Source organism: Oncorhynchus tshawytscha, linkage group LG04 (genome assembly GCF_018296145.1).
Source record: "Oncorhynchus tshawytscha isolate Ot180627B linkage group LG04, Otsh_v2.0, whole genome shotgun sequence".
Classification (NCBI taxonomy): domain Eukaryota; kingdom Metazoa; phylum Chordata; class Actinopteri; order Salmoniformes; family Salmonidae; genus Oncorhynchus; species Oncorhynchus tshawytscha.
The window spans coordinates 34225598-34240945 of NC_056432.1; the positions used below are offsets into that span (position 1 = coordinate 34225598).

At 41.8% G+C, this 15348-nt stretch overlaps 1 protein-coding gene across 4 annotated transcripts in view; it reads right to left on the reverse strand.

Annotated features, from left to right (window-relative positions):
- Positions 1-1714: 1714 nt before the first annotated feature.
- The window catches only part of kcnip3a (Kv channel interacting protein 3a, calsenilin), a 46679-nt gene continuing 33045 nt past the window's right edge, over positions 1715-15348 (reverse strand). Inside the window, exons 1-8 of one of the 4 annotated variants that reach the window (XM_024417788.2) lie at positions 11366-12316; positions 10997-10999; positions 10327-10451; positions 9981-10050; positions 9512-9690; positions 8986-9090; positions 8746-8808; positions 1715-5796 (exon numbers count right to left, since the gene is read on the reverse strand). In XM_024417788.2, coding sequence (XP_024273556.1) covers positions 5749-5796; positions 8746-8808; positions 8986-9090; positions 9512-9690; positions 9981-10050; positions 10327-10451; positions 10997-10999; positions 11366-11417 — 645 coding nt within the window. In that variant the 5' untranslated portion in view covers positions 11418-12316 and the 3' untranslated portion in view covers positions 1715-5748. Of the gene's footprint in view, positions 5797-8745; positions 8809-8985; positions 9091-9511; positions 9691-9980; positions 10051-10326; positions 10452-10996; positions 11000-11365; positions 12317-12431; positions 12435-15246 lie in introns of those variants that run through there. The other 3 variants (XM_024417785.2, XM_024417789.2, XM_024417786.2) reach the window with 3 other exon arrangements.

Below are 15348 nucleotides of genomic sequence, written 5' to 3' on the forward strand. Positions count from 1 at the left end.
CCACGTTCATGACAACCGGGAACTCAAAAACTTCTGACTTGCGACTTTAGTGCGTTCAAGACAACTGGGAATAAAATTAGGTCAAATCATGACGTCAGTGATCTTCAGGTCGGAAAGTCGGGGCTCTATAAATATACCCGTGTTTCCGACTATGAATTCCGAGTTGGCTGACTGTTCAAAAGATTTATCCCAGTCGGAGCTCGTTATTTTTTCTGAGTACATAGTTGTCTTGAACAAAACTGAAGTCGGAAGTCGGATATTTCCGAGTTTCCAGGTTTTGGAACGCGGCAAAATTCAATGTGTTCTGGGCACGCCGGTTCCAGAAGCCTACCCTTCCTCTTTCTCTCAATGTTTCTCCTCCAATCTCCCCCTCTTTCTCAGTGCTCTCGTTTCGACAAGCTTATCCCTGTTTTTATGAACACAAAATGTCGTCTTCCACTTTCTCCCTGGTTCTGTGGATATTTGCACCGTTCCATACTCACATCTAGTGGTATTCTAGGCGTATCGCAGCAACACAGTTCTTCAAGACCCATGCTCCACATAGACATGCTGCCCAAATATATAACCCAAATAATTACATATCCAAAACAAGACCAAGAGGGGGGAGGAACACAATAATGGTTTAATATAGGCCTTCTTAAAAACGGTCTCCAGATTGCATTGTAGACTGAAGTACTGCAATATTGTGCAGTCATTTTACTGTTGAAATGTGAACTGTGCCAATATTAACCAGTTTCCTGATAATTCAATCTATCTATACTGCATGTATGCATGTCTGTCTGCCTGTCTGTCTGCATAGCAGCAGGAATTCGTTTTGAGTAGGGGGTGCTGAGTGCAGGGGGTTGGGGGAAAAAACAAACATTTATAATAAAGTATTTGCAGGTCAACAATAAAATACAATTCCTAATGTGATGAGTAACCTAAGCATAGGACATGATTCGGTAACAGTAGTCACTGCAGCCTAAAGTAAATTGAAATACATTTGTCAAAAGTATACAATTACTCCCGTCTATACAGAAATAAATAAAATAATTCAAAATACTTCACCAGAGAGCATGACTTAGCCACAGGGGATAATTAGCTTCTTTAAAAGCTGTGGATTGTTTCAAATCACATATACCTGCCTAATTGGGAATCCCGCAATTTGGGCAGCGAGCTTGGCAATATAGGCCTAGCTGATTATTGAGATGCGGCTGTCAGTAAAAAGCAACGCATCTAAAATGTGTGTGAAGATGATGTGCCTTTAGTATAATTTGAAATGTTGAGACAAGAAGAAGGGGAGGGATGTGTGGCGAAGATGTTGGCACATCTCTCCAGAATGCACCCAGCTGTCTCCCACCAATTCTTGAGCATTCATTGTTTTATTGTGTTAACTGTTTGCCCTTTGATTGTTTATTTTCTATAAATTCCCCATTACATACCGTATGTTACCAGTAGTAAATGTACTGTTATTGGTTACATTCATTTCTGGTAGCTCTTTTTCCCTCTAGTGGCCTCATGGGTGGAATGTTATTCATATCGTTCATCATTTTATAATTAATAAACATTTTAAAAAACCCGCAGAAAATCTGGTGTCTCTGTGTCAAACGGGTTTTGTTATATTTCAGTCTTCTGTGATGTAAATCAAATGTAATATTGGAATGCAAACTCAAAATTGAATACATTTAAACTCTATATCTGACATGGTACAGGTGTCTTCTTTTTTAAGCCCATAACCATGTGTATGAGGTTTATACTTCTGTTTCAAAGTAGATTTGTTAAGACTACCGCTGTGTGACCCTGATTTAACCCACTGCAGTAAAACGTTAATACTTTCCCTGAAGTCAGTTGCCTATTTGGCCTGTAGTATGTTACTGCATAGACCTTTCCTGCAGTCAAATGACCTAGTGGCCTCATGGGTGGAATGTTATTCATAACTTTTTATAGTTAATAAACATTACTTTTAAAAATCATGTGTTTCTATGTTAAACGGTTTTGTTATATTTCAGTCTTAAATTATGTATATAAAGTATAATATTGGGATGTAAATTCAAAACTAAATACATTTCAACTCTATATCTGCCATGGTTCATAACCATGTGTGGGAGGTGTATACTTTTGTTTCAAAGTACTTTTGTTTCAAAGTTCAAACACTGTGTGACCCTGATTTAGCCCTCTGCATTAAAAGTTCACCTGAGGTTGATTGATTTTTAAGTGTGAGGTCTTATCTAGAATCCTACCACATTTTTTTTACCATCAGACATGATATTCAGCCTGGCAACCCTCCGATTGCAGGCCCACATCGTTAACCTAGGTTATCCTCCTAGCTTTCACCCTTCTGTTTCTCAATGAGAAAGTCCAACTTCCTCATAGTGGTGCTCTTCATCGGCATCAAGTGGTGATATTCTCATGTTATGCTACAATGTCACATCTTATCACATTCCATTTGGTTTCATCTCGTCATCACATTACTCTGCTCATCTTCAATTCCCTTCCACCACAATAGGCAATAACCATGTTATTTTATCACCGCCATTTTCCAACACAGATAAATAACAACAATAAAACTCACAGCAACTAAATCAATGATCTATTTGAAAGCCAAAGCAGGTACCTAGCAGATCAGGCAGTCAACTCAAAGACCAACAGAGGAATTTATACAGCAGTCTGGCAAATCAGTCTCCATCCAGAAACAAAGTCATATTTGGGCATGTATTTATCAACAAGCATCTCAGATTAGAAGTGCTGATCTAGGATCAGTTTAGCCTTTTAGACAATAATGAATAAGATTTGATGTACAGCAGGCACCTGATCTTAGATCTACTCTTTATGTTGTTTATTATTGGCCCTGTAGTGTAAGATCTGCTACAGTATTATTATCCACTCAATAAACTAACTAAAGTGCTTCATTTTTCATTGGCTAAAGTGGCCGTGTCCTCCTGACCTGCTATGGCCTGGCTATTGACTAATCCCCAATCAGCCTTTACCCTACTAGCACCAGCCACTGACGCATACACAAGGGAGTGAGATCAGACATGACAGACATACACAAACTCTCTCTCAGTGCTCGCTCTGGTGGTTATTTATGCATGTGAGATAAAGTACCCCACATGACAATGACTACAGGTATGTAAGGTAAAGGCTTATGTAGGCCTGTAGTATTCCAGAACTTGAACCTTAATGTGTGTGTGTGTGTGTGTGTGTGTGTGTGTGTGTGCGTGCGTGCGTGCATGTGTGGTGTAAGGGAGCTGAGACCTGAGGATTTGGGACAGTAGAATCAGGAGTCACATGTTTGTCAAGGTGTTTGGCAGGAGGAGTAGCACCAGAGATGCTAAAGCCTGGATTTACATCACGCTCCACTTTGCAACACACACACACGTTCTAGCGCTCATGCACACACGTACACTTTGTAACGCTCACATACACACCCACCCACCCACTCATGATGACATCCCACGGATAGTGAAGTGATCAACACATACAGCCTAGGAATCCTGTGAATTCTCAATCAGGCCATTTAGAATTCAAATGAATTATGAGTTAAGAATTCCCTCATGTTTGCACTGGTCATTGCACTAGTCTTTCTGCTTCAAAACAGGCCCTCCTTCAAACAGTAAATAACACAACATTGTTTTCTCATGGAGAGAGTGGCTCACATGGAGTGTGTGTGAGTATATATATGTCTATGTGTGTGTGTGTGTGTGTGTGTGTGTGTGTGTGTATGACATTTAGGCCAGGCACCAGGGCTTGGCCATGCTATCTGTGCATGCTTTAGTTCTATGGTTTCTATGGGTCTCTAGTCTGTTTCATTCATTCATGCCACACCGCACAAACAAACACACACACGCACACGTGTGAACAGAACTAATCTGCTCCAGGCCAGGTCACATGAGCTATGTTGTTATGGCAAAGACAGAGAAAACCTCTGTTACAACACTCTACCTCTGAGACAATGTGATTTCCTAGAACAGGGCCACAGGGTACAATATATAGGGCCTGGTGCCTAGGGGCTTTGGTGGTTAGGGCTTAGGTGTAGGGGTATGAAAGTATGGGGTGGGGCGGGGTGTGGGTATGGGTTTTGTCTGCAGTCTGAGCAGTCAACGTGTTACAGGTATAAAGGATTATAGTATTACCATTATTTACCATGGTATTACCGCATCAGGATTATGGCATATTTTTGCCGTCCCAGAATTGCTTTTGGTTTCAATGAGAAGAACAGGCATGTAATAATACTTTCTGCCACAGGAATACTGTTCCTTCATTCACTACTGCATATATCTGTACAACAACAACAACACCACATACCTTATCAGGGCTTAGGATAGGAAATTACAGTGATGTCATCACTAGCGGTCAGTGCTCAGACCTCGGATGATCACATCATAGATGTCCTAAATGGACCCTATTCCTGAAAGGAAATAAGGGGGCCATTTTGGGACATTAACAAAATAAAACCTCTGATGAACGATTGAGAAGAGGGATCAAGCCATAGCTGTATACTCTGTATTCATCTGAGGATGGCTTTAGTTTATAACACACATACATCTTAGTATATCTGTCTTGTTGTTACACACATTATAAGGAGGCACTGACATACTGTACATCTCATGCTTATCCGTTGGTGACTCGCTGGTCCGTTGGTGACAGAACAGAACCAGTGACCCTCCCTGTGTCACCTAGAACTATGGCCAGACGCAACCAGTAGGGTTAGAGCCCACCGCCCGTAGGGGTAACTCAAAACTCCAGAACTGACTTGAAGTGAAACAAAATACCTGTACGATCAAATGATCCAAAAAGACATACTAAACATGTAAGGCTACAATTCCATCAATTAGTATTCTGTAAGTGTTAATAAGAAAACCTGCCCATAGATTTTGTTTGGCCTTAACCTTAACCCCACCTACTACTTACTCCCAATAGAGCAGTACAGAGGAGAGCACAACATCTAACTTTATTTATGTTATTATATATTACTGTCTATACATATCTACATACACACTGAGTTTTCTTTTAATGGTCTACTGTGACAATCTACATTTACAATGCATTCTCTTCTGGTGCATATTGTAGAATATGAATGATTCTTAGTGCAAGCGCATGCTTCAGTTCTTTTCTTTTTAGTGTCTCTGTGGTGTTTGGTGCTGGTGTCCTTGCCCAGGATCAATCCAACTTGCTGTATGCTACATCAACTCTCTTAAACAGTCTTCAAAGAAGTGTGTCAGTGCATCCCCATATAGTATGTGTAAGTGCTGTGTAAGTGTACTTATGTGTTATAGCTACAGGATCCTGGTCTGGAGGTCAGCAACATCATGATGAGTTTCCACAATTGCCACTCTCATATTCTCTCTCCATCTTTTGATTAGTCATTTGTCTTTTTGGTCCAATGAGAAGGCAGAGTTCTAGAAGCTCCTCGGATCATCAGTGTTGAGCAGTTTGGTCCTTCTTTCTCCTTTCTTTGGGAAGCTGACAAGTTGTAAAGTAGAAGAAGTCCCAGTAGCTCTCTTCTCTCTTTTCTTTCTCTAGTGCGCTCTTTAGTCCACAAGCAGTGGCAGGTTGAAGCTAGTGCAGCAGTAAATGAACTCTGCTAGTACATATCTGTGGATTAGCCATCCTAGATTAGGATGCACTAAATTGAGTGTGTCTGTGTGTGTGTGTCTGTGTGTGTGTGTGTGTGTGTGTGTGTGTATTGTGGGATTGGACAGGGGTTGTGTATAGACAGGAGGACGGGATCGGACGATGGGAGAATGACGTAGAATGTTCTGCTGGGCTCTAGAGCACGTTCTCAAAGAGCTGCATGGAGTTCATGATGTTCTCGTCCTGGAAGACAAACAAACAAGACAGACTGTTGAACGAATGTTATGAGTCTGGTTCTTGTCCCCACAATGAAATCTCTGTCCGCCTGTCTGTCTGTCTGTCCGTTTGTATGTTAGTCACACGTGATATCTCAGACAGCACTGGCCTGATTTTGACAAAACTTGGGTGAATGATGCATCTTGCCATGAAGATCTGACATTTACAAAGTTATACTGATTGCCCAAGGCGGGAGCTACACTAATTAACTGACATTTGCAAGTCACACCAGAGAGGAAGATGCGAAGTGAGAGGGATAACTGGATCCAAAAAACGCAGGTGGCGTTTTTTTATTTATTTAGTTTTGGCTCACCAAGTGAGTAGTTTTTGTATGGAGGTCAATGAGAGAGTGTCAAAATTGGTTAACAAACAATGTAATGGCTTATTTGCTACATGTGGCCTATTTGATCAAAAATAAGTTTAGTAGTGCTTAGCTTGTTATGAGTGAACTGATATAGGGGCGGCAGGTAGCCTAGTGGTTAGAGCGTTGAGCCAGTAACCGAAAGGTTGCTGGATCGATTCCCTGAGCTGACAAGGTAAAAATCTATTGTTCTGCCGCTGAACAAGGCAGTTAACCCACTGTTCCCCGGTAGGCAGTCAGTGTAAATAGGAATTTGTTCTTAACTGACTTGCCTAGTTAAATAAAGTTAAATATAAGTAGCACACCTGACATCCTGGAAACTTTGAAAAACCCCCACTTTATATTGGAGTGGTGCCTGTTGTTCACACATGTATCTGCCCTCTCATTGGCTAGAATGACCCCACCTGATCTTGCCTCCTCCCGACTGCCTTCCATTTTTTTTAAAGACATTTCTTGTTTAACACATTGTTAAAGAGTCAACTTGAGTATCTGGCCCATATAATGGATAATCTGTGGTCACACACAATAACTGAAATGTGTTACTCACACATGATATCTCAATTGGCCCAATGGGGGGAGCTGCATCATTTGCGGGGGACCACATGTTTACTGTTGCCTTGTTAATCCATAGTACAACAGAAATATGTATGTTCACAGCCACAGTAGCCAACCCCCTAAGTATTATCCTAAGAGCAGGATTGGTGCTCCAGCCCAAGAGTATCTGGCCTGTTTACTTCAAATCCGCCATTCAATACAATACAACTTCATTTGTCCATGTTACAGCGAACAACAGAAATGTGTCTTCTGCACTCATTACTCATAACATCTGTCACACACAGTTGAGAGGAGCTCAGGTCATGGCAGTTGCTTCTTCAAGGATTCTTATGGGTGGCTGCTTGTCACTTGATTTTTCAAATATATACACTACCGTTCAAAAGTTTGGAGTCACTTAGAAATGTCCTTGTTTTTGAAAGAAAATCACTTTTTTTTGTCCATTAAAATAATATCAAATTGATCAGAAATACCTTGTAGACATTGTTAATGTTGTAAATGACTATTGTAGCTGGAAACGGCAGATTTTTTATGGAATATCTACATAGGCGCACAGAGGCCCATTATCAGCAACCATCACTCCTGTATTCCAATGGCACGTTGTGTTAGCTAATCCAAGTTTATAAATGTAAAAGGCTAATTGATCATTAGAAAACCCTTTTTCAATTATGTTAGCACAGCTGAAAACTGTTGTTCTGATTAAAGAAGCAATAAAACTGGCCTTTTTTAGACTGGTTGAGTATCTGGAGCATCTGGATTTGTGGGTTCGACTACAGGCTCAAAATGGCCAAAAACAAATGACTTTCTTCTGAAACTCGCCAGTCTATTCTTTTTCTGAGAAATGAAGGCTATTCCATGCGAGAAATTGCCAAGAAAATGAAGATCTCATACAACGCTGTGTACTACTCCCTTCACAGAACAGCGCAAACTGGCCCTAACCAGAATAGAAAGAGGAGTGGGAGGCCCCGGTGCACAACTGAGCAAGAGGACAAGTACATTAGAGTGTCTAGTTTGAGAAACAGATGCTTCACAAGTCCTCAAATGGCAGCTTCATTAAATAGTACCCGCAAAACACCAGTCTCAACGTCAACAGGGAAGAGGCAACTCCGGGATGCTGGCCTTCTAGGCAGAGTTCCTCTGTCCAGTGTTCTTTTGCCCATCTTAATCTTTTCTTTTTATTGGCCAGTCTGAGATATGGCTTTTTATTTGCACCTCTGCCTATAATACCAGCATCCTGGAGTCACCTCTTCCCTGTTGACGTTGAGACTGTTTTTTTGCCACCTGTTACTGCATTGACAGCCAACGGCCACCTATTTCTTTACCACTACATCACTGGTTCGGATGGTATTTGATGAAGACATTGACACTGTACTAGCTAAAACATGTCAGCTAGATAACAACATAGATACAGTTCCCTTAGCACATGCTGCAAATATTGTGCATCACCAAATGTTCCTCTCTGGGTTCCCACAAGCATTTCATTGTACTATGTGCATGTGACCATTAAACTTTGACTATATGATTTGGTGCTTTCATCACAAACTAAACAATTATTATTCTTAACCACCCCACTACCAGGAAAGCTCATAATTCAGTAAGCTAATAATGATCATTCCAAGGTGGCATCCTGCTATGTTGAAAGATCATGAAAGAGGACACAGAACACTCAATGCACAAAGACACTAACCACTTGCCCTGTGCTGGTCCCAGCCTGTTATGTGAATAGTGTATCAGAGGATTGGGTACTGCGGCAGTATAAATACACATTTCCACTGTACGTCTTATGGCTAATGTTGAATAGATCTGTTAACGGTTTGTAATGAATGATACTGCAACACTCAACGGTGTTATGATTGCTTTCATAAAGGTGTTACGAATGCCTTATGCATAACCCCTTCAAGTGATTCTGTTAACGTTGTCTATGTCTTTTATTAATTATGTCAAAGTGTGAGGTAGCGCACAGGTCTGCTGTTGTGTTGATGCATGTTTTGTAACTGTGGTACCTTCTGACAGGTCTCAATGAACTCCTCAATGGTCACCACTCCATCTCTGTTTCTGTCCATTTTCTGAAGAAAGAAGAAAGGAATGGAGGGAGGAATGGAGAGAGGGAGGAGCAGAATGAATGAAGTAAGGAGAGAGGACGAGAGCATGTTCAGTAAGTAAGAAGCATTTTGTTGAGGCGTGTGTGCATGTTGTGTGTGCATGTTGAGCGAGTGTGTTTGTGAGCACAGCGCTGTGTGCACCTGGAAGAACTTATCCACATGTTCAGAGGGTGCCTCATCCCGTACACTTGGGTATGTGTACCTGCCCATCATATCATAGATGGACTTCATAATAGCCAGCATCTCCTGAGAGAGAGGGAGAGAGAGGGAGACAGAGAAAGAAAGAGAGAAGAGACAGAGGGAGAGAGGGGTCATAGTTTACCGTGATGTATCTAAAGCTACAGATGTAGGATCTTAATTTGAGCCACTTTGCTACAGCAGGTAAATAATCCTGCAGCAACAGGAAATGTGAATGATTATGTGGATAATAATGAATGGAATTTTTTAGGGGTTGATACACTTTTCATTAGGGCAAATCAAGTCTGAAATTTTAAGCGGAAATTACAGACTTTAGAAGCCTTTTTAAAATCTTGAATATACTACACGTTTGCATTTCCTGCCGTGCAGAAAAAATCTCAGTAACTAAATAGTACTAAAATTAAGATCCTACATCTGTAGCCAATCATTTAGATATGTGGTGTTTCTATGGTGGCCAATCACAGTGTACCTCTTTAGTGATGTATCCATCCTTGTTGATGTCATACAGGTTGAAGGCCCAGTTGAGTTTCTCTGTGACTGACCCTCTCAGAAGAACAGACAGGCCAATCACAAAGTCCTCAAAACGAATGGAGCCATTTCTGTCCATATCAAACGCATTGAACAGGAAATGTGCATAGGTGGTGGCGTCTGTAGGAGAGTGGGGCGGGGGGAGAAGAGAGGAACATAAGAAAGGAAAGATAGGGGAGGTAGTGTACAGGAAAATGGTTGAAGAAGGGATAGAGAGGTTAGGGGAAAAGGGATGAGGAGAGGAGAGAGATGGAGGGGAGGAGAGAATGTTGGGGGTAGGCAGACATTCAAATAATCAGTAACCATAAGCTTTTCCTGTTATTCTCCCTGTAGTTCAGGTGTGCTTTTGTCATATTCCAGGCACAAAGAGACAGAGAGTAGCTTCAATGGAGATAGTTATATCCGCTCACCTCCTTGGGGAAAGAACTGAGAATAGATGGTCTTGAACGTCTCTTCATCAACCAAACCACTCGGACACTCCTACGAGAAAGACAGAGAGAGAGAGGGCGCGCGCGAGAGAGAGAGAGAGATAAAGAGAGTTACAGGGAAATTAGCCATATGCCTATTAATGGTGAAGTAATTTCAGTACATCAATAAGCTCAAATCTACTCTGATTTATTCTACATTCTTATGTAGAACTCCAAACTGCCCACAAATAAAGATCCAAGCTCAAACTGCTAAAATAAAGGAAAAAAAAACCCTCCCAAATACAGTCCTACAGCCTCCCTACCCCATCCTCTCTGCTCCCCTACGTACATTCTTGAAGCCCCTGTATAGTGACTGGAGCTCCTTCTTGGTGAACTTGGTCTGAACCTGCAGCTGGTCCAAGCCTTCTGGCTGGTGACGAACTATAGACAGCTCCAAATCACTGTCACTACTGTCTGTAGGAGGAAAGAGCGGGTAAGAGGGAGAGAGAGAGGGAGAGAGAGAGAGAGAGAAAAGAGAAGGGGATAGAGAGAAGGAGAGGGGAAAGAGAGGGAGAGAGGAAGGACAGTGGGAGAGAGGGATGGGGAGACCATGGCAGGCAGGGAAAGAGAGGAAGAGGGAAAACAAATTTAAGGGGTGGAAAGAGGGGCCAGATTAAGAGTTAGAAAGAAATTGAAGAGTGAGATAAAAAAAAAGGAGGACTCAAAGAGAGGGAGGTACTTTCTTTTAAAGTGTGATCTTTGCAGAGAAACTACGTTTTCTGTTAGTATTCACTTATTACATTTGAGTGAACAGGTGCCAAATTAGTCATATTCAATAACAAGGCATTGAAAGAACTTCATTCTGAAATATTCAATGATTTTTTAAAAATGTGTATTAGTCCTACTCGTTCTAACAAAGTAAGAGAAAGTACTAACACTGTGAGAAAGAAAAGCAAGACATAGCTCAAAAAATGGGGAGTTTCTAGAAACCAAGAGATTTCTATTGCTTCCATACTCACCATCTTTAAACACACACACAACAGAGAGAGAGAGAGAGAGAGAGAGAGAGAGATAGAGAAATGTAAAGACAGTTAACGGAGTAAAGAGAGGTATAGAGAGACAGTGAGAAAAGAGAAGAAAAAAAACAGAGAAAATGGTCAAGTCAATAATTGTGGAACGCAGATACTGACTAGGGAGAACAGGAGAGGAACAGACAATCTTTATAAATGCAGTTAGTCCCACTCTCTCCCTCCATACTCCCACCATACTACCTCTCTCTCTGACACTTTCTCTCTGTCTCCATCTCCCTCCATCCAACCTCTCTCTCCCTCTCACCATCCAACCTCTCTCTCCCCCTCTCTTACTCCCTCCATCCCCATCTCTCTTACCAGTCTCTGTGATGTCGATGAGTCCCAGTAAGTGCATCAATTTGAGGAACATTAGTACAAGGCTGACTCCCACCTGACACTCAACTCCCCTTCTTCCTCAGTCTTTCCGTCCTTTTGTTTCCCCAAGTGTGAAAATTCTGTCTCTCTGTCCTCTCTCCCTCAGTTGTCTCTCCCTCCGTACCCACTTTCCCTCTGCCAGTCTCTCAATAAAATACCATCTGTCTCTCAAACTAAAGACAGATATTGCTTTGGATCCTTGGGATGCTTTAAAGTTCCAGAGAGTTCTACGGTTCTAGAGAGAACAGTTCCAACTGTGATTCAGAGAGATTTAAGTTGAAGCCATGAAAAGCGATTGGACCAGATTCAAGCTCAATGATATCCAAAAGGACCTAAAACAGCCTTTCAAATAAAACTGAAACTACAGGGAACAAATACAATCCTTCTTTCCGTGAGAATTCTTAAGCTGTTTTCCCAAAAGATTATTCCGATTGTTTACTTATTGTCCCGTCATTTTACTCCCAAGTCCTGGGACATGCAGTTGAGAGGTTACTCATTTCATCCCGCTGAATCAAACTCTGATGAGCCAACAGACATGCGTCACTTAATTAACAGTGTAACTTTACTCTCTTCCATACCTACTTATTTCCTTGGCTTCCCCTCCTCCTCTCATTCTCTTCATCCCATTAACCCGTGGACTCCTGTCCAAACTACCCACAGATACAGACAGAACCTACCACATTTATTTTTTAAATAATTGTGAAATATCCCACACAATTAGGGACAGTTCCATCGACAAAGGAAATCCCACGCACTCTCTGCTTACAATACAAATCTGTAACAAGAAGTCTGCATCCATTATGAAGATGTTTAACAAGATGTTTCCACAACATTAACACAGTACTTGTTAGTGGACCCATTTGCCATTGAGGAGTCAGTGTAGATGGCTGCATCTCAATAGTCTAAAGTGGCTTTCTCTCCTCGTCTTCTTTCCTTCATCTGCTCTGATCTGACAGAACAAGACAGACGGAAGCTGACACCCAATAGACATGCGCCATATTGTTATCACCATCTGTTTTCAGATAGGTGCAAATGAAGGAGAGGAGGCAAGGAAAGGAAGACTCTTTAGTTTAGAGTAATGAGACCCAGCCATCTGTCCTAAATCCCATGTCCCCAGCAGGCTCTGTGATCCAGTTCAAGTCTAATTGTTCTCATCTCTCCAGAGTTCATAAACACAGCTCTCAGCAGGCTGACGCTTCACACAGGATGCATCCAAAATGGCTCTGTGGGCCCTGGTCAAAAGTAGTGCACTATATAAGGAATAGGGTGCCATTTGGGACAAATCCACAGTCAGACACAGTCAGAACATATACGCTGGTTCACTCAAGGCCTGTGACACTTGCCAAAAACTCCTGTTATTTAAACGTCGTCATACCAATGGTTTTCAACTCACACACACACACACACACACACACACACACACACACACACACACACACACACACACACACACACACACACACACACACACACACACACACACACACACACACACACACACACTGCGATAAAGACATGATCAATACTGTCCTCTGGTGGCAGTAGAAATGAAGTAGTAGGCAGGAGTCCAAGCAGTATTGATCAGTCGACGGCCATTATTACATTAATGGCCAGACTCTCTCATCTAACTGACGCCACACACAATCCAGAATACACAGCACCACCACACATGCCAGAAATAAATCAAACAGATCCAAAATACAACACACATTAGGACTGGTAAAAAGTACTGGGGATTTGTGTGTTACACACACACACACACACACACACACACACACACACACACACACACACACACACACACACACACACACACACACACACACACACACACCAATACCCATTATTGGATAGTGGTTAATGGTGCTAGGTGGATATACATAATGTAGCTGGTAAAACAGATGCCCTTATTTGACTTCTGATCGATTTGGCTATGTAACTATTATTATTATTATGGCTATGTGACTTTGTATTTTTCTATTTCCATTTCTGCTGGGACTGAGTGTATATCAGAGGGGCACTTAAGAAAGAAAGTGAGAGAGATCGAGAGAGAGAAAAATGAGGAAAAGCTATTGCCGGGACACTATTGAACAGTGGGAGAGGATTCTGGGGGCCATTGCGGGATGGCCAGTGTCCTTCATGGTCCTGGCGAAGTACCGCAGGCTCCACATTTAGGCAGTCTCAAAGAAAGCCTGTTCGATACTGCATGTATAATTAATGCTAGGTAATGCTAGACCTGGGTGTGGGCCATGCCTCTCTGAAGATGTGACCACAGAGAGATGGAGAGAGAGGGAGGGAGGAGGAGAGAGAACGGTGCACTGTGGAAGGACTGAGAGGGAGAAGGGAGAAAGAGAGAGAGAGAGAGAGAGTGACCCTCAGATTAAACAGACACACGACAAATTTTAAAACAAATCCAATTTTGATAAACTCCCATATCTATTGTGTGAAATACCTTGGTGTGCCAGCACAGCAGCAAGACTTGTGACCTGTTGCCACAAGAAAAGGGCAACCAGTGAAGAACAAAAACCATTGTAAATACAACCCATATTTATGTTTATTTATTTTGTTTCCCGTGCCAATAAAGCCCTTTGAATTGAATTGAAGAGAGAGAGAGAGGGTAAAGAGAGGGAGAAAGAGAGAGGGTAAAGAGAGAGAGAAAGAGAGGGTAAAGAGAGAGAGAAAAGAGAGAGAGAGAGAGAGAGAGAGAGAGAGAGGGTAAAAGAGAGAGAGAGAGAGAGTAAAGAGAGAGAGAGAGAGAGGAGTAAAGAGAGAGAGTAAAGAGAGAGAGAGAGAGAGAGGGTAAAGAGAGAGAGAGAGGGTAGAGAGAGAGAGAGAGAGAGAGAGAGAGAACATATCTCACCAGGGTGGCCAGGCAGGATGTTAATCAGGATGTTAAGAAGAAGAAGAAGAGAGATGCATTGTAGAGGAATTGAGAGCGAGAAGAGAGGACAGAAGTTTGGGTTCAGAAAAATAGAACAAAAGAATACTATGAATAATGGGTGAACCACTCCTTCAAAAAAACTGCATGATCAACATGATTCACCATCGCCACCTTTGCTTGAGTCTATCCACAGGAGCAATGAATGTGTCAAATACTACATTTACCTGATCCATAGATAATAAGATAAAAGGCACATATGGAATGATACTACTCTCTAATGCTTATGATGTCTGTGATAAGTCTAAACTGAAGCACTTTAATGTGGGGTTGAAGGCTTTCTATTGTAATTGATTTGGCACAGTGGCTACAGAACATTTTGTCTGGCCTTTGGCCTACAACTATATATTATTCAGGGAACTTTATAGAATCTGAATGATGTTATTCTCTACAGTAAACTTGACTTTAATGCCCACTAAAACATTTTTCTCTTGAGAGATATTTCCTAATCGATACCACAATCGCCTGTCTCAGAATGCCCAATTGCAAGATACACACTGCCCTACCCCAGCCTTAGAAGATGGCAGCTTTATGTTTGGTTAAGTTGACTAATTCAATTGTTGGGAACATATATAGAGTGTGCAACTTTCTTTCTATACTATCTTAGAATCTATCAAATGCCAAAATAGCAAACACTAAATGCCCTATCCCAGATACTAGTTACCCAGATACCACATATCCACTTTGCCTCCCAAATACAAGATACAGTTTGAACACCCAACCTCAGATAGCAGATAGTTAATGCCCTGCCTTAGCTGAAACATTGAGCTAAATGCCATGTGCCCATTTGTGAACATGGAATAAAAAGATACAAACCCCCAGCATTTTTGCTTCCCTGCCATTTCATTGGATTTCTAGCCTACTGGAGCCTCTTTAGGGCCCTTACCTTCAAAGGAGGACATGGGCTCCAGGATGCCAAAGCCCTTGAGCACAGCCACAAACATGATCATGACCACACCAATGGCAAACAGCTCCATGCCCTGGATCT